General features: G+C 42.0%; 1 protein-coding gene across 1 annotated transcript in view; it reads left to right on the top strand.

Moving 5' to 3' along the window:
* The first annotated feature begins 24,168 nt into the window (after positions 1-24,168).
* DGKK (diacylglycerol kinase kappa) overlaps positions 24,169-27,672 on the top strand; it is a 173,733-nt gene continuing 170,229 nt past the window's right edge. Inside the window, exon 1 of the mRNA XM_042974625.1 lies at positions 24,169-24,807. Within this exon, the coding sequence (XP_042830559.1) occupies positions 24,169-24,807 (639 nt within the window). The remainder of the gene's footprint in view (positions 24,808-27,672) is intronic.

The raw sequence follows: 27,672 nt of genomic DNA, 5'->3' as shown, positions 1-27,672 counted from the left end.
CACACACACACACACACGTCTGTTGAAAATGCTTAGCACATTATCTGGTAAATAGTACATCATTGCTCAATAAATATTAGCTGTTGTCATTATCCAAGGTTACCTAGGTAGTATAGAGATCAGATTCAATCCCAGGTCTCTCAGGCACAAATTTCTTCCATTATATCAGGGGTTCTCAGGCCATAGCAGGCATCAGTACAACCTGGAGCACTTGTTAAAACAGGTTACTAGGCTACACCCTTAGAGTTTTAGGTCTGGGTAGATCCTGAGAATTTATATTTCTTACGACTTCCTGTGTGATGCTGATGCTGCTGGTCTATGGGACCATACTAAGGATCACTGCACAAAAATCCTAAAGTAGAGCTTCACTCTCAAAGACCATCTAAAAGCAGCTCAAGAGATTTTAGATGATAATAAGGTATGAACAATTCCAGAGCAACTGCATTTTAAATGGGGGATTATGGTAGCTAACAGACTGCAGCTCTGCCTATGGAAAAGCACAAAGTAGGGTTGCTTTTTTGGAACAAGAAACTTGCCCCTCCAATTATAAAAAGTTGTAAGACAGTTCTTCATCCAGAGATTATATAGCTACTATATGCAACATGAGAAGGCCCTAGGGGAGAATCTCCTCTTCAAAGTTCATCAGAGCCACAATGGCAAACAGCCAACCCTGGGGGGTGTTTTCAGTTGTTTTAATCATGTCCAAACCACACTGTTGGCACTAGTTCATGCCCAAGCTCACATCTTGGGTATTTGGGAACTAACGGGAGACATGGAGCCTATAGGTCTGTTTTAACAGTGAGTCCACTTGGCTGGGATGGACTTTTCCTTCCAGTGAAATGACTACAGAATATTGCCTCACCAAGAATTCATTCCAAAAAAGGATGGAACTTGGATACAGGGACCTTCTCAGTTCTCCCACTAACTAAAGTCTATGCTAAGAAATTCTGCACCCTGGAACATCCATATTGACATTCTTAAACTCCTATCTCTAGTAGCTACCATCAGAAGTAACAATGCACCACACAGGGCTTATGTGAAGTCCCTCTCCCCACTGTTTGTTAAGGCCCTCTTCTCTATGCTTAATGCACATAGCAGGCATCTATTTCCACGGTAGACTCTCATTTAGTTTCCCCCACACCATCACAGGCATCCAAAAACAAGATTTCAATCTCATGATAGGCAATCATTCCTTAAATTTTCCCATAAACATTAGTTTGAAATACAGTTCTTTGGCATAGGCTTCTCAAAATGCAAATATCCCTGGCAGAATAACACTTTAAAGCATAATAAGTCTTAATAATTGAATGTCAGTGGTTCTGGGAGTCCTTTCCCAGCAAGTTAGGAGAAGATGCATAAACCTCAAGCTCCTTGAGGAGGGCTAGGCCTATGACTGACACATCTGTATATTCAGCCCCCAAGAAGGCCCTGCTTTTATTATGCTCTGTTTTGTTTCATATTTTGCTATTTCTTTGGGAAAGGCAGTTGAATGTCTATATGCATTAGCTGCTAGTCTTTCAAAACACATCTGCACACTGAAAATGTAGAAATTTTACATTAATGTCCCAGGCCCCTGATTTTGAATTTTGTAAACAATAGATAGCTTCTTTTGCAGAGTGAAAGATATCTCCTCTCTCTCTCTCTCTCTCTCTCTCTCTGTCTCTAACACTCTCTCCCTCCTTCCCTCCCTCTATCTCTCATCTTGTCATGTATTGTTACAACTGGAAAGTCCTTAACAATCATCTATTCCCCATGTTTCTCTATTGGAGGTATGTGTTAGAATCAGCTAGGTCACTGTTTAAAACTTCAAATACCTGGCTCTACTCTATATCTATTGAGGCTGGGTCTCAATACAGGGGGACATAGGAATCCAGATTTTGCTTACAATGCACAAACCTAACTGATCTCATTCAACCTCTTCATTTTTAAAATGTAGAACCTGAAGTCCAGGAAGGGAAGGCACTCATCCAAGGTTAAACAGCCAATTAGTGGCAGGACTGACTCCCCAGTCCAATCTTGAAATAGCCAATTAATTGTCTTAACTCACAACTTTGCCCAGAACTGCTCTTTCTCTGGGTACCTTACAAACTTAAATGTACACAACAAAACTATTTTTAAAAATGACACAAAGAGAAGGGATAATGGAAAAACAGAGAGAGGGAAAAAGAAAGCACAGTAGAATGTCAAACTACTCAAGGGCTTAGATGGGGATAAGAACCTGTGAAGGTCTGAAGTTTCCAATGCTTACTAGCTGGACAAAATCTGCACAGAAATTATTTGAGAGTCACACTGCAAACACTATTGGGAATTTTATGATCCCTGAGCTCAGCAGCTGTCATCTTTCTATTGCTATTAATCACCCAGGCTTGGTCTTCCATTCCCGAGTATAATCTTTCCAATTGTCCCTATCCCTAGGCTGTGCTATGTGATACTTCCACCCCACATTGAGTCCTACCCAATTCTCTGTCTCTTTGTAGGTCAGACAGGCTCCCATCCATCCTTTCTGTATTAAAGCCACTTATGGAGTGGCAGAGACAATGTCTCCATGGACCTGATTTACATTATTTTGTTTTATTTTCAGATTTATTTGGGGAAGGGGCAACCTGGAAGCCCCCAAATCTTTTTCTACCAATGCACCAATGACATCCCAATCTAGAGGAGGGATTTTTGGCTGTCACAATTTTCCATTTGAAATAGGATCCTGAAACAAAATTAAGCTATTGTAAATTCAACATTAAGAAAGTGGCTAGGGGGTTTGTTAGCACCAATTTTTCAACCACCTTAAACTTCTGCCAATGCACAAGTAACCCCTGTCTTCTGCATTTGTGATTTCTGTTATTCTAAGCCTTGAAAAAGAGGTTATAAACTGATGCTGAAGTCACTTTATACACAGCTTTTAGCTCCCTGTCGCATTCACCATAGTATCTGTTATACACCTTCTCTGCTCATACAAGCCCCCTCTACTCAGTCTTACCTGCCACCTTACTGAAACCAAAGTTACTCTAAGTGAGCTCCCTAGAAATCCATTCTCCCTACATTTATACCCAACATTCTATTTCCTTCTTTGTATCACTTATCTTCTCTGCAACAACTGCCTATTTCCATCTACTTTCCCTTTCCTTAACCTCCAGCACTCTGGCTTCTATCCCCACCACTCTTCTATACTCCTCTACTTTCATCAGTAAACCCATGAAATGAAATAATATTGGTAGAGCAGATGGCACAGTTATTGACACAGAATAAGTACTCAATAACATTGTACGTCTTCCTAAACATAAGCAAGCATACATGTGCACCCATGCATCTGCACACGCACACACATACACAGGGTCAATTCCAATGGCTTTTCCTCTTTCATTCTTTACTTCATTGTGGCGTTTGACACTGTTGACCATTCTCCTTCCATTCTTTTTTTTTTAAGTTTATTTATTTTGAGAGAGAGTGTGTGTACACATGAGTGGGGGAGGGGCAGAGAGAGGGAGAGAAAGAATCCCAAGCAGGCTCCACACAGGCAATGCAGAGTCTCACACTGGGCTCAAACTCATGAACCATGAGATCATAACCTGAGCCAAAACCAAGATTTGGATGCTTAACCAACTGAGCCACCCAGGCGCCCCTACTCTCCTTCCATTCTTGAAAGTTTCTGACACTTGACTCCAGGGACACTATGCCTTAGTGTAGTGTCTTATTACTTCGTTCTCTTTTCTCCCTATCTCCTTCAAATGTGGTCACATCCAATGACTCACAACTGAAATCCCTTATCTCTCTAGATTTTCTTTCATAGATCACATAGATCATAATCTCTTTCACAGATCAAACTATAGTCGTTGTACCAATACCCATCAGCACTAGTTACTGGTCCACAATGAGATAAGAAGCTTATCCAGAATGCAAATCACTCACATCACTAAGCACATAGATTAGTTCACTGGCATTTTTTGGTAACAAAGCTTTCTTGATGAAGGAAGCAGTGCATTGATTTACATTCTGCCACAGATGTCTCCTCTTGTCATGGCCTAGTGCTTCAAGGTTCTTTAGACCGTTATGACTTCAGTATTCATCTTTATTCAAATAAAGTTCATTCAAGTCAACATCTCTAATCCCTGCTTCTTCCCAGGACTCCAAACATGTATCTTAGCTGCCTGCCAGACCCCAACCACTACTACCAGCCTGGATATTCCATTAGCTCTTTAAGCTCAACAAGTTAAAAACTAAACTCAAACCCGAAATTCTTTTTTAGACACAAATATACAAATAAACAAACCTACTCCAAATATGTCTTTTTTAATATAATTTATTGTCAAATTGGTTTCCATACAACACCCAGTGTTCATTCCAACAAGTGACCTCCTTCCTGTCCATCACACACTTTCCCTTCTCCCCCACCCCCGATCTGCCCTTAGTTTGTTCTCAGTCCTTAAGAGTCTCTTATGGTTTGCCTCCCTCCCTCTCTGTAACTTTTTTTCCCCTTGCCCTCCCCCATGGTCTTCTGTTAAGTTTCTCAAGATCCACATATGTGTGAAAACATATGGTAGCTGTATTTCTCTGCCTGGCTTATTTCACTTAGCATAACACCCTCCAATTCCATCCATGTTGCTGAAAATGGCCTGATTTCATTCTTTCTCATTGCCAAGTAGTATTCCATTGTATATATAAACCACATCTTCTTTATCCATTTGTCAGTTGATGGACATTTAGGCTCTTTCCATATGTCTTTTTTATATACATTGTAATCATACACATAATACATGAATTCATTTTCCTTGTAAACATTTTTAAAGTTAAAAATAAAGTCAATTTTTTATACCATCAACAATCAAGGTCTACTCCTCTCCTCCTCAGGAATGACTGTTGTTGATAGTTTGGGTTTTGGTATCATTCTATATCCTTTTCTACACATTTGCATACATATACAAAATATGAACTTATAGAAAACATAGGGCATAGTTTAGTTCTTTTTTAAAAATCTCAGTGTTAAATCATAATGTATCATTCTCAAATTGTTCTTTTCAATAACAAAATATTCAGTAGATCTTTCCATGTCAGTCCACATAGATACATCTCATTCTTTTTTTTAAGTGCTGAATAGTATTCCATAGAAAAGACATCCATAGTTTACTTACCCATTTCCTATTAATAATGGACCTTGTGTTAGAGACACTGGTGTGTTCAGCAAACCACTCTATTATCTCCTGGGCACACAAAGTCACAGGTGGGCAACATGACTAGTCCTGGCCAATGGAATATGGATGGAAAGAACACATCCTATTTCTAAGCCTGGCACTAAAATCTATAACAAATTCCTCTGCTCTCTCTCCTTTCTATCATGACCATGGGGACAATATGTGGAAGATGCTGGTACTACATGATGGGAGAAATTGGATCTCTAAATGACTGCAAGGATAATCCCTCTCCTCAGTGACCACATTATAATGCCATGTGAACAAGCAATGTATCCTTATGGTGTTAGGTCACTAAGATTTTAGGATCGTTTATGACATCTCTCATTGTTTATCTTGACTAATACAGACTTTTACGTTGTTTCCAAGTTTTTGCTATTTCAAACAGTGCCACCGTGAATGACTTCTGTATGTGTGCAACTGTTTTCCTATGATAAATTCCTTTCTTACAACTTATCATTTTCTCTGACTCAAACCTCATGGTCACTGTTAACTACTCCCATTTTTTTGCCCTCCTTCCCACCCAATTAGTTGCAAAGTTATTAATTTTTACTTGGTAACATCTCTTGCATTTCTCCCTTTCTCACTTGTTATAATATCAACCCAGGCCAGGGCCTCAACCTCTTATCTGATCCCATGGCATCAATCCTCTGCCCATTCTAATTTATCCTCATAACAACAGCTGATCCAAGTTTCATAAGCCTCCACTTTGATCATACCACTATTATTGCTCAAGAAAAGATCATGAATTCCTCGTTCCATATCAGATAAAATATAAACTCCTTGACCTGGCACTTAAGGTCACAATTGAGCCCCATTCTACCTTTATAACTTTACCATCAGTTACTTCCCCAAAGAGACTCCATTTCAGTTGGAAGTACCTTCTCTTAAATCTGAATTTGCTGCCTATATTCACAATACTGCTTTTGTTTAGGCCCCTTCTGTATTTATTTGAGTACTAATCATCCTTTAAGACCAAGATTATACCCTCATTCTTCTGTGAAACCATCTGTGATCATTTGACCTCACTGGAATCTCCACAAATTCTGTCAGCACTTTACTTCCTCATTTGGGTCGTGGATACTCTCTCTTTAGCCTTTAGAACAGTTTTATCATGCACATCAAGACCTCTCTGTAGAATAATAAAGCTTCCCTGCCTTAGTACGCCATATTCTCTGATACTTATCATACGTCTTTTTCCTTTCCACTTAGAAGTACTGTGCTCCCTCCTTTTTGTCTCTCTTCTACCTCTCATATTTCTTCTTCTGGGATTTTTAAAATAAACATTCTCATAACCTCAACTTCAGTTACTCTTTCTCTTCTAGCTCATTTAGCCTTTTTCAGTGACCCAGAAAGACTCCCTCATCTTCTCTTGCTTAAATTAGGGTCAAAATGGGTACAGGTGGGAAGTTACAAGTACAATTGTTGCTACTTCAAGAAAAGTGGGAGCAGCAAAGATCTTGTCATGTTGGGCAGCTCTTGGAAATTTCACAAAAGATATCAGAGGCTAGGTATCAAAATGGGTAGAAGTCACCCCAGAAGTGATGAAAGGAGATGAATGGAGAAATGAAAGGAGAGAATAAGGCAGTGGGAAAAAATGGGAGGGGGGAAAAACTGAAGGCAGAAACTGGGGCAGATATGCAACTAGGTCCTTGGATTGAGAAAATAGGCTGGCTGGAAACTAGGGGCCAAATGTTTAAAAGGTGAAAAGTTTACCACTCTTAGGTAGCCAAGAATCTAAGGTGGCCTGAACATTTTATTCTTTGTTCCATTTGTGTTTCAACCAAAAGCTCTAATTATGGTTGATGAATGTTAAGAGCAGTGCTGATGCAACCAAATTAAAGAACGAAGAGCCATATGCTTTAAAGTGAAACTAGACATGATAAAAAAAAAAGACCTGTGCAACATCCTCTAAAGTCCTTGAAAGTGCCAAAAGTCCTATTCAGAATCTCTACTAAAGCCTTCATCTTACTTTATCCCACTCCTAATTAAACTAGCTTCTCTTAAAGTACCAGCATTAAAACTCATTCAATTTTATAGTTTATTTTATTTAATTATTAGTACATTATTTGTCATATAAATTTTCATAACAAATATACAGAGTTTCAGCTATGCTATGGAACAAATTGGATTTATGGATGCATCTATAAAAGCACCCATCTTTAGCAAGTTTCTGATATAAAATGCACTCCAAGTTCCAAGCAACTGCCTTACAACTCAGCTTTAAAGGCGCCACCTATTATTTACTTTTCCATGTGTTTATTTCTTTCCTCATCAAACAGCCCATAAGCAACTCAAGAGTTAGGGAACCTACCATTTTCATCTCTTACCCTCTCCGGTGTTTCCCCAATACTAGGTGAGGAACACAGCCTATATCTTCTTCAAGAATGGGTTCAGATAAGAATTCAGTTGAATGGCAAATTAAACTTGCATTATCCATGCCTGTTCCTTTCACTTTCTCCCTTCTTTCACTACCACACTTCTTAAGACAGTCATCTGTCAGGGCAAGTTACTCAACTTCTCTTAGTTTCCACACCTGTATCTTGGGTACATAATAATTTACTTAACTGATGTAAAATGTTAAGAACAGTGGTTATTTAACAAAAGTGGCCCATCATTATTTTACTCCTTGGCTCACTATCAATGAATAACTGTTACTAATAATGAAAGTCAGAACACACCCACTGGGTGTGCTACAGTGAAAAAAGGATTGACTACCACTGCCTGAGATGGTGCCTCCATGGATTTCAAAATTTAGTCTTCATAACTGCCTTGAGGATCTCTGATAGACTCAGGAGCACTCCCCAGGCTTGATTTGCAGAGATGTCTTTATGCTCAGTAAAAGTACACAGAAAGACGAGTGTTTCCAGCATGTGTAAATTCAGATGTTTCCAGGAGAGCTTCATGCACTGCACAATAACATTCCCCCTGGGCTAAGGATTGGGCTGCTTTGAGGCTGATAGGAGCTTTTCTAGAACCAAAAGTGTCAGTAGGTCTGTGGGCCTTACTCTCCGAAAGGGATATCTAAAACTATAATCGATTGCTTATCTTATCAGAAACAAAAGATACCCTCATATATATATGTATACATATATATATATGTATATATATATACATATACATATACGTATACATATATATATATATATAGTATAAAACAGTAAATATACAAAAAGAAATACTAAATATTACATACAAGTCAAAAGGCATCTGTTCCTAGCCATTCTGGCTCAGTGTACAACAGACCCTCAGGCAAGATTCATTGTTATTGGAATGTTTATGAGTTTGTATTTCAAAGTAAAAAGGGGGGACAATCTGTACTCTTAGTCTCTACTTCCTTCCCTGCAATTTGTGTCTCAGCCCACTTGGCTTGGGTTTCTTCTGGCACCATTCTACTGAATATGTTCTCATTAAGGTCACCAATACCTCAAATACAGAAACAAGTGGGCCCTGCTCCTGTTATCATTTTTTTTTTTTACTTCTGTGCAGTATTTGACACTGTGGACCAGACCTTCCATCTCTCCAGGTTTTCCTCCTATCTTTCTGATTATTCATTCTGCTCTTTCAACAATGTTTCTTTCTGTGCCTATCCCTTAAAGGCTGCTGTTTCTAGAGGTCCCATTCATAATGCTCTTTTCATATTTCACAAACTCTTCTAGGGAAATCTTCACTCCCTTAGCTTCAGCTATCACATTGATGATACATACATTTTTTATCTCCAGCCTACACATCTCTCCCCTACTCTAGACCCATTTATTCAACTATCTACTGAATCTCTTCAACTAATCTCTATTAATGGCACCATCATCCACAAAGTCATCTAAACTAGAAATCTGGGAGTCACAAGAAAGTTTTCCTTCTCCCTATTCCCCACATTCAATTGTCCACGAATACTATTATAACATTATTTGGAACTGCCTCTTAATCATATTCCATCCTCATTATTTCCATTGTCACTGACTTTGTTCTGACCCTTATCACTTCTCACTTGGATTTTTGCAATAGTCTTCTAATTGGTCTCCCAGTACCCATTCTTGCCTCCTTCCAAATTGCCCTCCACGTAGCTGTTGTAGTGAACTTTGTAAATTGCCAGTAATATATCATGTCCCTGCCCCCCAAATATTCAATGCTAAATCCAAATGCTTTAGCATGGCATAGGGAGGTCCTTCCTAATTCACTCTAATTTCCTTTTTCTAGCAAGATCATCTGACATTGCTTCAATCAAACTGAACTTCCTGCAAGACCCTCACCACTCTATGCCCCTTTATATTTCTGTGTCTGTGCAAATGCTGTTCCTCATGCCTACAAGAACTCTTCCCTTCCTCTCCATATTTGAAACATAACTCAAATGTCACCTCCTTTATGAACACTTCCCCAGTTTCCCTGGAGCAAAGAGAAACTATCCATCTTCTGAGTTAGTATTTTGTCCAGGCATCTAGTCATCACACTTATTATTCTGTATTTCAATGATTTGTGTGTGCCTTTGTCTTGAAGAAAGATCTGTGTGTAGAGCTATAAATGAAACAAAGGCAAGAAATTGTATCTTATGTATCTTCATACCTTCAATACTACTACAGTGCCTGGCATATGGAAGATGATTAATAGCAGTTTGGTGAAAGGATAAGTGTGGTTGGCTGCCTAGAAAGGCACTAAACCAATAAAATCGTAATTTAAAAAAATCTCCACAGAGTTGCATGCATGCATTGAGACCCATGGATAACTCGGATCCCAAATATCTGGGTTCATGGTTAATGACTATATGAACTCTATTCTAAAGGTGTCTAGAGCAATAATGAAAGACTTTATAGCAGCAACCAGAACTACAATAACCAAGAAACTAAGTTACTTAGTTATTTATGGCACTGTGATATCCCTTTCTATTCTTTAGTACATTCATTCTTGACACTGAAGAAGAAAAACACTAACCCTTAGGCTAGTGATGGAGGTGGGAGTGGAGGGGGCAGTGAGGATTAGCTGACTTCTTCAGTCTCATTCACACGTTTTGGTTTCCATGGGAGAGAGAGAGGGCACATGTGTGATGTCAAGACTACAAAATCTTCCCTCCTCACTCTTGTCTCCAAAGAAGTCAAACCTCTTTTAAGAGCTCTATCCTCTGACTTATGCTCACCCACCTTCACTTGTCACAAAAAAAGAACCTTTATCAAGAGAGGGAAGTCTATGATATTTCAGTATGTAGTCAATCTAGTCACCTCTTTTATCATCATACCAGAGGGTGTCTTGATGAAGCTTAATATACCACAGAAGAAAGAGATTTACAGAACAGTAGTGAAAATCCAACCCGAACTCAGCAGAAAGAAAGTAATTAAAGGCAAAGAGTGAGTCAGCTCTACAGACACTGCCATAGCTGATGGTACCAAGGAAAACATGGATATTCATACAAATCTCATCGAGGTTTGCTGACTGACGCTGTTGTTAATGCCCTATGTTCTCACCATATTAATTAATACCACAGAGAAAGTTTACTGAGGACCTGGCAATGCAGTTTGATTCTCTGCTGTGGACTGATTTGTATGTCACCAAAATTCATATGTTGAAGCCCTAACCCCCAATGTGATGTTATTTGGAAGTGGGCCTCTGAGAGATCATTAGGTTTAGATGAAGTCATGAAGGTAGGGGCCTGTGATGGGATTAGTGACCATAAGAGAAGAGACACCAGAAAGCTTGTTATTTCACTCTCTTCATCATATGAAGACACAGTAAGAAGACAGCCATCTGCAAGTCAGGAAGAGTGCTCTCACCAGAACCCAACCAATCTAATCTCAGATTTTCAGCCTCCAGAACTATGAGAAATAAATTTACAATGTTTAAGCCACCCAGTCTATGGCATTTTGTTATGGCAACCCAAGCTGACTAAGACATCCTCCTAGGATTCTCCCTAAACTTAGCACCCCCAAGTGATTAGTGGTAAGTTACTTTAGTGTATACTATCTGCTCCCAGTACCTTCAACTCTTCCATTCCTCAAAAAAGGCTCTAGAAAATTTTCAAATTGCATAAAATAACTTCTCTTCACTCCGCTTGTTTGTTCTCATCAAGGCTATGTCCAGGTGAACAATTCTAGACATTTCCATCCTTATGCCTTTTGTTTATGAGACTTCAAAGAAGCTTGCAGATTGGGCAAAGTTCTCAACTCCACTCCAAGTTTCCATTTCTCCTATGAAAAATTTCTGGAGTAGAATAAAGCTGCAGTTGGAAGAAAAGTCAGTATTCTTGGGAAAGAATGCAAGTGCAAGAGAGCATTTTGAAAGGAAATAATATTCTCAGGCAATAATGAGAGGAAGTGGTTAATGGGAGGGGAAGATAGTATTGATAAAAAGCAGATGCCTCCTACCACAGGTTTGGAGTGGACAGAAAACGAGTAGGAATGGCAATGGCTAATGTAATATGCCTTTCTATCACTTCTAGAGACCCTGACAAAATTTGTAGTGAAACTATCCTTCCCAGAACTTGATTGATTTGGAAAGCATTCACTTGTAGGATTCAATGGTGTGAAGTACAGATGAGTATCTACCTCACAAGGCTATTGGGTAAATTAAATGAATTAATATATGAAAAGTGTTTAGCATGGACCCTGGTTTATGGTAATCAATCCATAAATGGAAGCTGTTATAGTTGCTGTTATTGCTGTTGGTGGTGGTTAAATTAGGGTTTCCTTATCATGGTAACTGTGTTCCTGTCAATGTTAGGTTTTCTCTAAGTTAGTTTTGTCATAACAGCAATTGTAGTGAGGGGAGACAAGAAGCTGATAGCAGTCCTGGAAATAACCTGAGAAACCATGAATCAAGAGATAGATGAAATGCACCATCCATCCCACTACATGAACTTAAGAGTCATCAATGACATCTGTCTCTCTCTCTCTCTCTCTCTCTCTCTCTCTCTTTCCCCCTCACTCTCAATCTACCACCAAGCTCTATTTATTTCTTCTCTCAAATATCTGTTGACTGGCTGCCTAATTGTTCTCCCAACTTTTCTTATTGCTCCCTGATAGTCTATTCTTCACAAAAAGGTCAGTGTAATCATCTTAACATGCAAATTATGACATCCTACTGACCAGAACAATTTGAAGACACACATTTACCTCCATTCTTTTGGCAAATCTCACTAAAATGATGGTAATTTCAGGAGAGATGATGATCACAATACAATTTTTGAAGCTAGAAAATAGAAGTACAAGGGTAACTGACTTAGCAGACCTGAGGAAATTGAATCCAAGACTGATATTGGGAAAAGTTGATAAGCAACATAATTCATAACAAAAAATTTCCAAAGGTTCAGCAATTGGTGGTACCAGTATTTCTGGAAGTGGGGGATGAAATTGAGGCTGAAAAGGATAATATTGCTTAAAATTTTATTAAGTGGTTAGATCCCAAGATCCTGTCTACAACTTCACACAATTGGCTGATTGTCTTTGCCCTTCTCCCCATCAAATATGTGAGATTTATTGTCTGGAGACAGTAAAAAGAAAGGTCTCTGGACTGGGGAAACATTGAGCACAGTTGAGGCAGAGGTACTCTATGAAAAACAAACAGGAAAATTAAGAAGTTTACATATTGATTGTTGAGACTCTTAGCCCCTTACCCCACTTGGTGCTCAGAATTCTGGCAACCAGACTTACAACCTCCAGGCAGGGTATTGAAATATTCTTCTTTGGGAGTATAAAAAAAATGATAAAAAGGTCTAAAGATGCTTGTAGAAGTGGTTACCCAATGAAAAACCCAACCAGATCATCTTGTAGTAAATCCCATTATAGTAGACTAAAGTGATCCATCCTCCTGGTGTTCATGCCTTTGTGTAATTATCTCCCCTGGAATGTTGTTGAGACCTGTGACTTGCTTCTAACCAACAGAATATGGAAAAGGTAATAGTATTTACTCCCACTATTAAGTTACATTATATAAGGTTCTGCCCTAGCAGACTGTAGTCAGGGTGTCTTCTTTTGGGCTTGATGAAATAAGAAGCCATGATGAAGAATCCCACATGGCAAGGAGCTGCCAGTAGCTTTAAGGAACAGTGGGTGGCCTGTAGCCAACAACTAGCAAAAAGCCAGGGCCTTCAGTAATATGGCCACAAAAAAATAAATTCTGCCAAAATCCTGAATGCGCTTGGAAGCAAATCATTCCCCAGTTAAATCTACAGATGGGAATGCATCCTAAACAACACCGTTATTCATCCTGTGAGACCCTGAGCATCCTATGCTGGGCTTAACTCCTGATACATAAAAACTATGAAATAATCAATATGTGTTGTTTTAAATCATAAACTTTGTGGTAATTTGTTACACAACAAAATAAAACTTGCACTCATAGTCTATAAGTCTCACTAAGCACTCTGATTTTCTAATCAACTTTTTAGGAACCTACTTAGAAATATGAGCAGAGGGGTGCCTGGGTGGCTCAGTTAAGCATCCAACTCTAATTTCAGCTCAGGTCTCATGGGTTCATGAGATGGAGTCCCATGTTAGGCTCTGTGATGACAGTGTGGAGTCTGCTTGGGATTTTCTCTCCCTTTCTCTTTCTCTCTCTCTGTGCCTCTCCCCAACTCATGCACTTGTTTGCTCTCTCTCTCTCTCTTTCTGTCTCTCAAAATAAATAAATAAACATGAATAAAATAAAAATAAATAAATATGGGAAGATAACCAAGGGTGATGAGTTATCTGAGGAATGCTTCCAATATCAAAGATAGAGATATAAACCAACAAATAAACCAAAAACTAAAAAGAAACAGATGAAAAATAACCACTATTAACATTAAAAAGATTAAAGAAGATATTGCATCCACCAAACAAGAACAAGATGATATTTTTAAAATAGGATGCTGAGAGAAGACAATTTTAGTCTTAAAAATTCCTTGAATTTCTTATAAAGAGTTGTGTAATAAGGAATTTGTCTAGCCTTCATCACAGGTTCCTGGAAGGGAGCTTCTAAACCCCGAGAATTTCTTGAGTTATAGGACTGTCTTTGAGGTTCATGTTAGGCCTCTGGGACCATGTTTGAATTTATGCTCACGAGGTGACTCAAGGTGGGCACCTAGATACTTTCAGGATGGGGGCTGGCCATGCTGGAAAGACCAATCATGCAACCAGGGCTTTGAGCCAGATGGTATCAGCTCAATTTGATTTCTGAGGAGAAGAAGGGGGTTGGAGATTGAGTTCAATTACATGGTCAATTAATTAATCAATTATGTCTAATAATAAAGCCCCACACACATAAAATATCTCTGGACACCAAGTTTCAGGTGAGCTTCCTGGTTGGTGAGTACATTGATGTGGCAGGAAAGTGCATCCTGACTCCATTTGTGGGGGGGGGGGGGTGTGCAGGTAGGGCATGAAGCTCAACTTTAGGTACCCTCCCAGAATTAACTCTACAGGTCTCTTCATTTGGCTAGTCTTGATTTGCATCCATTGTAATGAAAATATAATCATAGCACTTTCCTGAGTTCTATGATTTGTTCTAGAGAATAATCAAACCTGAGTCATGGGAACACCTAAATTTGTAGCCAGCAGGGAAGAAATGTGAATGTCCCGATGACCCCTGAATTTGTGACCAGCATCTAAAATGTGGGCAATCTTTTTGGGAACTACTCACTTAACCAGTGAAGTTTATGCTAACTCTGGGTAGTTAGTGTCAGAAATGCACTGTAGTATTGCAAAAGGGTTGGAGAATATAAAACTGAAGAAATATCCCAGAAATAGAGCAAACAGACAAAGAGAAGGGAAATAGAAGATAAAATATAAGCAAGTTACAGGATCAGTCCAGAAAGTCCAACGTAAGAATGAGTTCCAGAAAAACAGGTTAGAAGAACTGAAGAGAATAACATGAAAAAAAAATAATGCAAGAAAACATCTCAGGATTAAAAGATAGTTCTAAGAGTTAAAGGGCCCACAGAATTCCCAGTGCAATGGAAGAAAATAGACACATGTATGCCATGTGACGTTGCACACATAAGGGCAAAACAAAGAACCTAACAACTTATAGAGAAGAAAAATTAAAAAGATAACTTACACGAGATCAGGAAGCAAAATAACTAGTCTTCTCAAAAGTTAGGAGTCTTCAAAATTATTCAAAATTATTAGAGATATGGCAGGGTGGGAGCAGTGCCACAAATCTAAAGAACAATTAGGCCATACTGAGGCAATTCAGAAGGATGTCTCCCAGAAGATGAAATTGATAGAAGAGCCAATGCTTTCAGTACTGTCCATCTTCACACATTGGGAGAAGAGTTAGTCAGTTGGGGAATAGGTTATAGATAAAGTAATTTTAAATATATAGAAAAATAATAAATTGAATAAACAAGACAATTATCAGCTCCATAAAAACACAGATGTACAATAAAGAAAAGTCATCATAGTATGCTACATAGCTCATCTGTGAATAGGATTTCCATGTTCATAAAAATATAAACTCTGAATATTGATGTAATCAAAATTGCAACGTAACTGTACTGACAGAGTGGTGGAATGGGAAGTGTGTGCATGGGGGCTAATGGTAATAATGAGCTAAACTTTTCTTTTCCATAGAATATTTAACCTGAAAATTATAAATTAGCTTTATAACAATGTTATTTAGCTAAAGGAGTTCAGAGTAAGTTGCTTCTGGCGAATTGATAATGGGGGAGGGGGATGACAGCTGTTATAAATAACTATTTGTTTCTTTAAATTGCATACAAAATAAAAAATAATTAGAAAATAAAAACTGCTTTTAAAAGAAAATTTAAATCAAATCATGTCACCAAATTGCTTAAAACACCTAGTGGCTTACCACTGCACTTAGAATCAAATCCTAAGTCTTCCACGACTTATATAGCTCATCATGATTTAAATCCTGCCTATTTTGCTCCATCTCATACCATTCCCCCCACCATCTCTAGGCTGCAGCCACTCTGGTCTACTTTTTCTTCCTCAAACATAATGAGCTTGTCCCAGTCTCACAGCCCTTGTGCTTGTTATTCTCTCTGTCTGGAATCACTCTCCCCAGGTCTTCTCATAGCTGAATCCTTCTTTTCATTCAGGACTCAGCTGAAAGTTTATTATTTGGAGATGTCTTCCACAATCAGACAAACCCAAATTGGGGGACAGTTCTGAAAGTAACTTACCTATACACTTCAAAAATGTCAATTTCAAGAAAAACAAAAGCTGGGGACTATTTTAATTTTATAAATGTTTATTTAATTTTAAGAGAGAGAGAGAAAGCATGAGCAGGGGAGGACCAGAGAGAGAGGGAGACACAGAATCTGAAGCAGGCTTCAGGCTCTGAGCTGTCAGCATACAGCCTGATGCAAGGCTTGAACACACTAACCACAAGATCATGACCTGAGCTGAAGTCAGATGCTTACCTGACACTTAATTGACTGAGCCACCCAGGCACTCCAAAGCTGGGAACGATTTTAGATGAAAGGAGACTAAAGAGATAAGAACAATTAAACACAATCTATGATTTAATCCTCTATATTTAAAAAAAATTATACAGAGCATTATTGGGACAATTGGAGAAATTTTGATAATGTGTTATATATTAGATAATATTAATGCATCATTGTTAAACTTCCTGAGTATGGTAATCATATTGTGTATGTACAAGAATGGTTTTGTTCTTATGAGATGGATGCTGAAGTGCTTATGGGTGGAGTGTCATGATGTCTGCAACTAACTTTCAAATAGTTCAGCCAGAGAGATAGATAGAAAGACAGAGAGAGAGAGAGAGAGAGAGAGAGAGAGAAGAGTTATAGGTATCATGCAAATGTAACAAAATGATAACAATTGGTTAATATTAATGAAGAACATATATGTTCACTGTATTATTCTTGCAAGTTTTCTGAATGTTCGAAAACTTTCCAAATCAAAAGTTGGTGGGAAAATAAATATTGAACTTTAGTAGGTTTATCAATAGCAATACTGATGAAGTAATTGCAAACTATTTTGGATATGTCATAGGATTAAGTAGATGAGTAAATATATTGACCAAAGTAGTCCTCTAGACAGTTTCTATCATATCATCCTATTTTGTTTCCTTCACCGCATTTCTCATTGTCTAAAACATTATTTTGTTTATGGACTCATTTGTCTGTTTAATGTCTATATTTCTCCCACCTCCTATCCAATAAGTGCTATTTGAGTAGAGATGGCATGCATTTATTGGTAAATTTGCAGCATGCAAACAAGTGTCCAGCACATAGTAATTGTCTAATAATTACTTGAGGAATGAATTAATGAATGAATGAAGCAATCCCAAGAAACCTTGGGTATAAACCATGGTCAAGCAGCTCAAATTTTGCCCCTAAGGTCAAGACTCTGAAGCCCAGTTGGGAAAGGGCCTTGTTATTGCAGAGACCTGTGAAGCTGATAGAGGAAAAGTAGAGGGAAGTCAGCCTCATTCTGGCATATGGAGTGTGGTTAAAGGGAATAAGACGTATCGGAAATGGCAGTGACCCCAAAGGTTACAACTAGAGGATAGGGACTTAAAACTAAAAGGTGAATGATGATGGAGAGGTCCTGGAAAGGACTGTTTAATGCTTTAATCTTCGTCCAAGAAAACCGAGTCATATGACACCTTGCCCTTGCAAGTCACTTCAGTTGTGTAGAGACTCTTCCCTGAAATTCCCTGTTATCACAGAGCCAATGAATTGTGCATTTTGAGCTAAATCTTGGTAAGGGAGAAATAGGGGAAGAGGAAAAGGGGTATCTGAGAACACAGTAGGTGAGTCTTTGGAGGAAAGGAAAGCTGCCTTTATCCCCAACTCTTTTTATCACAACAGTTCTGCCCGTCAACCTCTTTTTTAAAAATTTCTTTTCCCTGCCTGTTTCTCCCTCCTCTACCATTCCCCTTCTCCTGACCCCACCATGGGTTGGCGCCAGAGAGAAGTGTTGGTGGAGACTGGTGGGGTAGTAATTTGTGCAGGGACAATTCTTATTAAAATAACCCTTTTGTCTTTCTGGATAAGGAAACACACACATTCCAATAATGAGAATGAATATTTCAGTTGTCTGCCTGCCTCCATTATTGACATCACACCATGAGGGTTCTAAGACAGGATTTTTTCCAGTCTTTCTAAACACCATCACCTCAGGAATCCTATAAGCTCTACACACTCTCTCACCCCCACCCTAGCACCCCCCCCACACACACACACACCTGTGAACTGTCACACCACATTCTATCACTTCTTTCTCTGTGGCCTTAAAGCAAACTGTTTTCTCCTATTAATCCAAATTCAGTTTAGATCCTTGGAAGTTCAGAACTTGATGGCTGCTTCTCATCAGCTTTCTCCCATATCTAAGCCATAGTAAGTCAAAGATTCTGCAAAGATCCATTTTCTTATCCTCCTTCAAATTGTCCTAGATCTCTTAATCTGCTTTCAGGTCCACAACCATCCCACTGCTGCCTGCCTAAGAAGACCTTCATCATCAGTTAGATGATGTTCATTCATCATCAGTTAGAATTTGAAATTAGGAATTCCATCAGCATGTTGAGTCCATGGAAGCCAAATAAGCCATTATGGCCTGAATCCAAATGTATAGGCAGGTGGTTAAGCAGGTCAGGCCAGCAGCCTTGGCAATGCAGACCCAAAACTAGAGTTTGCAGCAAAAATCAGGAAAGAATCATGATTTCACAAATGACCCTGGATTAACTGGATACCAGCTCAAGGGGGACAACATAGATTTGTAGGTGCTTCTAGAACCAAGTATACCATCAAGGATAATTTTTCTCACCAGTTGGTTCTACTATATCACCCCCATATTCAAGCAGTCTTCATTGGCTCCTAATTACCTTTAAAATCAAATCTTCAAACCTTTCAGTCTGGCATCCAAGGCGTTTTACATCTCCCCTTCTTCCCACCACTCACTCTGCTCTCACCTTATCTCTCATCAATTCTTGGTATGATCTGTCTACCTCAATCAGCCTGGCATATTCTCACTATCAAGTTTCAATTCTTGCTCCTCTCCTTGCTTGTAATGTCTTTCATTTTCTATTCCCAGACCCACATTAATTGTATCATTCAAGACCCACTTCAAGATATACTCCCTTCTAAGAAGATTTCCCTAATTCACTCACAGTAATTAAAGCTAAAACAGACTTTAAAGCTCGCTGATCAAATTCAACTTTACCACTTCCCCCCAATTTTTTAGATGAGAAAACTTGAGACCCAACAATATTAAGTGATCTGTATAAGGTCATGCTGTGAGTTTAGTGGTAGAAACTTAATCTGAAGCCAGATTTCCTGACTCCTTGTCCACTTTCCTTTCCACACTGTCATACTTTGTCCCCACTGTCCCATCTCACACTTACAAGTACAAAGTGTGGTGTCATGATCACAAACTAAGATCTGTGTTTGGATGGCTTATTCACCTGTATTTGGTTTATCTCAACCACCAAGTTCTAATAATTCTTGAGGGAAGGGATTGTGTATAATATTTCTGCCCCCTCTTTTCTTTCTCCATGGCACGTAAAAGGGTTGTATATACCTCAGACTAGTGGTAAATGCATCTTAACTGTGGAGTGCTTCACTTCAAAAAAATATATAAAAACAGAACCAATAAAATGAGTACACTCAGGGTGGATTATTATATCACATCCATATTCAAAAAGGTTCCTCTAAACAGGAACCTCCTATAGTGAGCTTGGTTACATATCATTAACTACCATCCAGAGAGAGAGAGAGAATGAGAGCTGAGAAACCTGGAGGTAAAAATGCAAGAATACTGCTCCTCTCACAGGCTTGAGCAATAGACAGGCGTTAAGGCAGACTTCCCACTTTGCGATAGAGAGGATTTACACAGCCCCTGTCTTCCAACCCCCAACTCAGCACTAGCTCTGGTCTCCCTTGGCTGGGAGTTGAGTGACACAAGTTCTAAAAGTCTGTTCCACCATTAATTATCTCTGTGACCTAAGACATAGCACTTAATCTCACTGGACTTGTGTTTTCTCATCTGTAAAAGGTTAGGGGGTGGGAGTGTCGGATGGAAGTCCAGACTTGCTTTGCCTCACACATTTGCTGTGAGGCTGAAGTGAGATAATATATGTGAAAGTGCTTTAAAAATCAAAAGGCATTATATGAATGCAAGGTATTAACTTTTTAATTCCCAATCATGTATCAATTAAATCCTAGGAGACTAGAGCAAACAAAGGATAACAGGTTTGCATGTTAATCCCATCTAAATTAATTGTCTGAATCCTCTACCTTCTCTGTAAATGCTGTTCCTCATCCCATCTCTTTATTTTATTTGGTAGAATATTATAAAGGTTGCTATTTTGGCTTTGCACATTGCCGAGGTGGCAGGAATGGAGGAGGTTGGCAGCTGCTAAGACTCAGGGGAGGCACCTATTTTTTTTACTAAATTGTTCTAAAGGGGGAGTGGTAGGGAAATTGAAGCTGTTGGTCAAGGAAAAAAGGGCTTCCACTCTAGCTCCGTAGTGTCATTCTCTCATTCAAAAATGAAATGAAAAGGGAAAAAAAGGATAAATAAGAGCTTTAATTTTGCCACATTTCTCAGGTTTTCTTTCCTTTACCTCTCCAGAACTCCCAGTATGCCTGAAATCAAAGGATCTCTGTGCTGGCTTGGATGAGCTTTATTTTGGGTATAATTAGGATAAATGCTGGGCATGAGGATGAGGTAGCACATTACATATTCAAAGATTTGAGGGGCACCTGGGTGGCTCAGTCAGTTAAGCATCAGACTTTAGCTCAGGTCATGATCTCACAGTTCATGAGTTCGAGCCCCATGTGCTGACAGTTCAGAGCCTGGAACCTGCTTCAGATTCTGTGCCTCCCTCTCTCTTTGCACCTTCCCTGCTTGCACTCTGTCTCTGTCTCTGTCTCTATCTCTCTCTCTCAAAAATAAATAAACATTAAAAATTTGAAAAATAAGATTTGAGCTCACTGTACTGATCCATCCTTCATCCATCCCAGTTGAGTAACTTATATAATATGTGCCAGAGTCCTATGTTAAGGACCATGTCTGCCCTGGGACATCCAGAACCATGTCCACTCAAGCCTCTATGGAAATGGTCATCATTCTTATTCTTATGCAGCTCTTGGGCTTTATATCAGTATTGTTCAATTAGAAAAAAGCCTCTTAAGAGATCATCAATCATTTGAAATATCAAATACTACTAACAAGCCATGCAGGGAGAAAAAAACACACCCTAACCGGTAACCTGCAATGAATCATCCACTTAACAGACATTTCCTGGATCCTTACTATGGCCTCAGCCCCAGGTTAGGTTTTGAGGAAAATCCACAAGCATCTCAGTAAAGCTTTCTTTGTTAAGTGACTGGCAGACTATGGTGGAGAGGAAGGTATACATAAGAAATAGCAAAGTTGCCTCCCCAAATCAGGCACCAGTAAACTCTAACCTTCCTCCACAGTGGTCCTATATAAGCATTGTATTCAATTTTGGGCTGAGGAGAGACTAGAAAACAAAACAAAACCTTGCAATAACATAAAGCAATAAGGCGGTTTGTGATGTACTAAAAATGTCTTTAAATTAATCATACTATAATCCAGGCAGTATATAACCCACCCTAATGGAGCAAAAGCCATACACAAACAACTATTTCAGCATTTACCTTCAAACTGACCTTGTAGCAAGAGTTTACATCATAAATTTTGGATTCCTTGTGATTGAGTATAGAATTATAGACAAGAGTATCAATGAACATATATAAAACAATAGCTCCAAGTTGTCCCCTGGTGGTGTCCTGCTTGATGACACCTGGTCTATGCCAAACCCCACCCTGTCACTCTAACCCAAGAGGCCATCCTGCTCAGTGACTTCTCTGCCTTCAGCCCTTCTAATTATGTGCCAGGGTTTGGTTAAAATAAGATTTAAATGTGAGATACTGGTCCCTTCCAAGGACAGAGATTTCACCAAAGTCTGAAAGCCTGAGAAGTGAGTTCCAAGCATAGGTGCAATGGCTGGTCAGATCTGACATCTGTATGCTTCAGTCCTGAACTCTTAAGGGTTAAAAGCAGCTTGGCTGCTTAAGTGTGGAATAGAAGAGAGGAGAAAAAGCCCAAGGAGGGTGAAGAAGATGAGCCCCTTGTGTGAATTAACTGGAAGGAGGCCTGCCATCAGTGAGGGTCTTGACAGACAGTGCTCACCTCCCCAGGGTTTCCCCAGCCCCAGAGGTTAGGGATGGTCCTGGCACTAGCTTACTAGCTGCCTAGGAATGTAACCCTTCTCCAGAAGGGTGGGCTTAGGCTGTGATGCTGCAGTGAGAATCTGGGAAATGCAGATCCGATCAGAGATTCTGGTCTTTGGAGGGGGCTAGGTGAGACTGTCTTTTGTCCTATTATTTACTGCTGGTACGTGATGTAGGAAACAGAAAAATGCTGCAGGTTCTAGAAAATTCCAGGTGGGTCAGTGTCATTTGGCAAAAGAAGAGGGATTAGTGGAAGATATGGTCTAGGAGGAGACGATGAAAGGAGGGGCTGCAGAAGGAGAGCTGCCATCCACAACTGCAGTATTATGTGTGTCAGAGATAAATTCACTTGTCATATTTCAAATTAGGTTTATAGGTACTTTCCCCATCCCCCCCACAGCAGTGGCTTAACGGGTGGTGTTCTCAATTTTTAATTGCAGTTTTGCAGTATATTGGCGTCTGAAGTCTAGGTCTGACTGAGATGATGGTTTGTATGTGTGTGTACGTGACTAACAGTCTAGGGATGTTCTAAAGTCTCCCGGTGTAGTGGGAAGGATGCTGCGGCAAGGACTGGCCTGACTCTTCTCAAGAGAATTTTACATCTCTAACGTCAGAGTGCTATCAGGAGGTGCAAAAGGTGTGGGTGGTGCAGTGAATTTCCCCCAGCCCAAGACACACACACACACACACACACACACACACACACACACACAAGGTGTGGGTGGTGCAGTGAATTTCCCCCAGCCCAAGACACACACACACACACACACACACACACACACACACAGTAACCAGTTCAGTAAAAAGTCCTGCTAATGCCTGGGAAGTCCACCTAACAGCAAAGGGCGGTCTCCCATGGCCAGGGCGAGCCAGGCGGACTCCCAAATCACCGCGGAGACCAGGGCAACCTTGGCTCCGGAGCGCGCAGCCCAGGCGCCGCTTCCCTGGGAACTCTTGCCTTGTTCTAGACGCTACATCTGCAGGCTGCTGAAAGCCGGGGCTCCAGCCGTCTCTCATCACACACCTTTCCCGAAGCACCCCAAACCCTGTACCCAACAACAACCCCCTGCGATCTGGCAAAAGCTCAAAAATGCAAAAAACTGAGGCGGAGTGCAAATTGTACTTCCAAGGACTGAACACACACACACACACACACACACACACACACACATCAACTCTGTGCCGCTTAAATTTCTTCCCCGGGTTAGAAAGGACGATTACTTGCCCACTGAGGCTTGGAGATGGGGGACAGGAGGTTGGTCCAAGGCTAGGCTCACCTGCTGCTGAGGTGAGGGAGCAGACACAGGGTGCAAGCTGTTAAGAGCAGCAGCTCACAGCTGAGTGGCTGGGGGAGGGGGTTCCAAAGACCCTCAAGTTCGCCTCCGGCTTCTTTTTTTTTTTTTTTTTTTTTTTTTTGCATTCACGTCACCAAAGGGTTAAACTGCTGGGCTCCAACCCCCCCCCCCCCCGGGCCGCTCCACTCCCCCCTCCCCTTTTTTGTCTCTCCCCCCCCCTCCCCTCCAGCACATCGCTAGGAGGTCATCAAGCGCTCTGTCCAGTCCCCATTCGCAAGCCCCTCTGCTTCCCGCCCATCGGACCCGTGGCTGCTTACGAAGAGGTGTGCGCTCACCGAGGGGCGTGTTCCAGCACTGGGAGACGCCGAGCGCCCCTAGGTTAGACCTCAGAGCGGAGCCAGCAATGGAGCAGGGCGGGGGAAAGTTTGGCATCCTGCAAGGGGTCGTCGAACTGGAGTGGGCGGGGCGCCCGAGGGTACTTTAGCCCTCTGAGCTCCCGGGTGCTAGCTGCCCAGACCTGAGGAGGTGTGCGGCCATGGACAGCGGAGCTGCCGCGGCCCAGGGCACTGACCCGCCTCAGGATGGAGAGCAGCCCGCGGAGTCTCCAGAGCCGCCGCCGCCGTGGCCGCCGCCGCCGCCGCAGCAGCCGCCGCCGCCGCAGCCGCCGCCGCCGCCGCGGGCTCCTCCGCTGCTCCACGCGCCTTCGCCGGAACCGGTACTGGAGTTCTGTCCAGAGCCTGTTCCGGAGCCCTGTCCGAGAGCGACCCCAGAACCAGCCCCAGAACTCGACACTGAAACGGTCCCAGAACCAGATACAGAACCGGCCCCCAAGCCAGCTCCAGAACCAGCCTCAGAACTCGATACGGAACTGATCTTAGAACCAGCCACGGAACCGGCCCCCGAGCGGGCTCCGGAACCAGCCCCAGAACCAGCCACAGAACCAGCCACAGAACCGGCCTCTGAGCTGGCCCCAGTACCAGCTACAGAACCGGCCCCTGAGCCGGCCCCAGAACCAGCCACAGAACCAGCCACAGAGTCCTGCCTTGAGCCGGCTCCAGAGTCCCGTCCGGAGCCGAGCCCAGCACCACGTCTATTGCAGTGTCCGGTGGTAGCTCCAGAGAGGTGTCCAAAGACATCATCGCCCCGAACGCCAGTGCTGTTCTCCAGTATCAAGGTAAGAAAAAGAACCCCTGGGACGGGGGGAAAAGAAGTAAAATGAGGCCGAAAGGCTACCGAGCTTGTGGGACTCTGTACCCGAAGCATCCCATTTGGCTGCTGCCACTGACTGGCAAAGATGCGCGAAGAGATGAAGAGGTGGGGGATCGAGGGGCAGTGGGAAATGGTTGGGAGGCGGGAAGCAACAGGTGGAAGTGAGAGTGGGCTCTCTGGGGCTAAAAACTGGGGTGACTGCACGGATTGGGAGTCGGAGCAGTTTTCCCCATGGGGAGAAGTGGCAGTGCAGTGAGCACCTATATCTTGAAAAAGAGGAGGAAGACGTCCCCAGGGAGCGCAAGAGACCTAGAGAAGTATTTCGGACTGGCCCTGGGTACACAACGATGGGACTGAGTGGTGGGGATGGCGGAGGGGGGCGGACACACCTCTTAGCCGCGGTCACTACCGCAGAGGCCCAAGCTGCGGAGCCGCAGTCGTCAGCTTGGCCCCCTCCCTGACACTGGGGAGGGGGTCATTAGTGGGGGCGCAACTGGCGGCGCTCCAAGGAGGTGCCCTGCGCCTCTGTTGGCTGCTGGGAGCTTGTACTCCGGGTGGGGATGAGGGGATGGGCGGCGCCCACGCGCACTGCAGGGGAAGGGCAGGGTTCACTGGGGAGGAGGGGGAGAGCATGCGTGTGTCGAAGCCACCATTCCATCTGTCTGCAGGATTTCCAGGCAGGTAGGTGATATGGTGATGGGCCGCGTCACAAGCGGGCGACTGGCATCCCGCACTGGGGCCAGTTGAAATGGTACAGGAGTCCCGGCTTAGAGACACCAAAATAGGACTTGGTATTTGAGAGCGTGTGAATGGAAATCCTCATCTCTTCCAGTCTTCAGAGATGCCTTCCTAAACGTTGCACTTAGCCTGGAGAAGACGAGTGGAGGATCCTCGCGCACCCGCGGTGGTGGGGGGAGGAGGAAGGTTTTCTGTGTTCTCCTTGGACCCCCGAAACCCCGTTGGCTCTTTGGCAGGAATCTGTTTGTCTTTCTTGCTTTCTCTGTACTCCCCCTACTCTTCCTTTCCCCTAAACTTCGTTCCATGAGACTGTGAATATCATGATAACGTATAGATACACATTGATTTAGCTTCCACTGCAGGAAAAAAAAAAAAAACACGAAACAAAATGCAGAAACAAATAACATACCACACCAACAATACCCGTCCATCCTGCTGCCTAGCAGGTCGTAGGGACACGACTCTGGAATCCTTCTGCTGTGGAGCGCACACTTGTAGAATGTAGGGGAAGGGGGCAGAACTTGGCATCGCGAAATGGAAATGGGAGCGCTGGTTGCTTCCTGAATTATGAGTAGGAAGGCTTGAGTTTGCAAAATAACTGCAATGATAAATGATTGAATAAGAGGAAGCCTAAAGCGAAAAGTTTCACAGGGTGAAAAAAAGTGCAGAGGCTAAAAAATAGATAAAATAGGACTGTAGGAGACTAAGACAAGTTGTTGGTTTTTTTTAAAATTTTTTTAACATTTATTTATTTTTGAGACAGAGAGAGACAGCATGAACGGGGGAGGGTCAGAGAGAGAGGGAGACACAGAATCTGAAACAGGCTCTGGGTTCTGAGCAGTCAGCACAGAGCCCGACGCGGGGCTCGAACCCACGGACAGTGAGATCGTGACCTGAGCCGAAGTCGGACGCTTAACCGACTGAGCCACCCAGGCGCCCCAGTTTTTTTTTTTAAATCCAACAACCCGGCTCTCTCCAGGGGGGTGGCTCTCCTCCTCCCTGCAGCAATCTCAGGAAAGGAAATGGCAGTGTAGCAAGACACCAGAGATCACCCTAAACTGGGACTTGCTCCTGTCATTTTGGGAGACTTTGCAATGAAGCCGATGGGAGGGAGACCAGCAGGGACCACCTAACCTATGGCCTTCTTAAGTGAGATTTGGGGAACCTGGCTCTGAAACCAACACCTGGGGACTTAATTACCGGGATGTCCAGCAAATATATGGCCTCTTTGGCCTCTGGTAGACTGACTAGAGGCCAGGAGCTCTAGGGATGAGCCCCGTGACAGGGGGAAAACATGTCCCACGAGCTTAACAGGAAAAATGTCTGTTGCCAGACAGATAAGGAGGATCAAGGTAAGGGGAATCAGGTTAGCTTCCTCTACACAGTGCCCTCTCAGATGTGCTGGGTGACTGACCCATAGGCATTTGGCAGCCCTGGCAGGGGACCAGGACCTTCCTCCCCCCACCAAGGTTTGACTTTGTCCTCCGTAGAGTTAGTCATTTGTCCAGTCATTTATCTTTTAGGATTGGGTTAAGAACCCTGACTATCCGCTAAGAGGGCCATGTAGATGAACCTATCAGTGGCTCTAGATGATTTTGAAGGATGCAAAGGATCTGGGTATATGTTCAGATCCCTGGGAGCCAAAGCCTCTTCAACCCCCTAGGTGTTGCTATGCAATTGCTCTCTGGCTGGGAACATCTGATCTTCAGTGATAGGACCGTTCTCTGCTGCATCCTCCTCAGGCAAATAGCACCCACAACCAGCTGACTTGCATCTTAACTTTCAAGGCAAACAGGTTGCCATCTTACCTGAGGAGGTGTTGTTCTCAGACACTGCCTCCTTGAGGCAAACTTGGGGAAACACACACACACACACACACACACACACACACTCAGAGATCATAACAAAATACAGCTCTTATCATACAACGAGATCCTACCTGGCAAGGCACAGTCAGTACCAGTAGCATGGAACTAACCTGATAAGTCAAAGGATGAAATGAGCAAAACAAAGTGTTTGAATGTGACTGCAAGTTTCTCCCAGATAATTTTGCTGACTGGTATTGCAGAAGGAAAGAAAGAAAGAAAGAAAG

This window comes from Panthera tigris, chromosome X (assembly GCF_018350195.1).
Source record: "Panthera tigris isolate Pti1 chromosome X, P.tigris_Pti1_mat1.1, whole genome shotgun sequence".
Classification (NCBI taxonomy): domain Eukaryota; kingdom Metazoa; phylum Chordata; class Mammalia; order Carnivora; family Felidae; genus Panthera; species Panthera tigris.
This window is presented reverse-complemented; position numbering and strand designations above follow the sequence as displayed.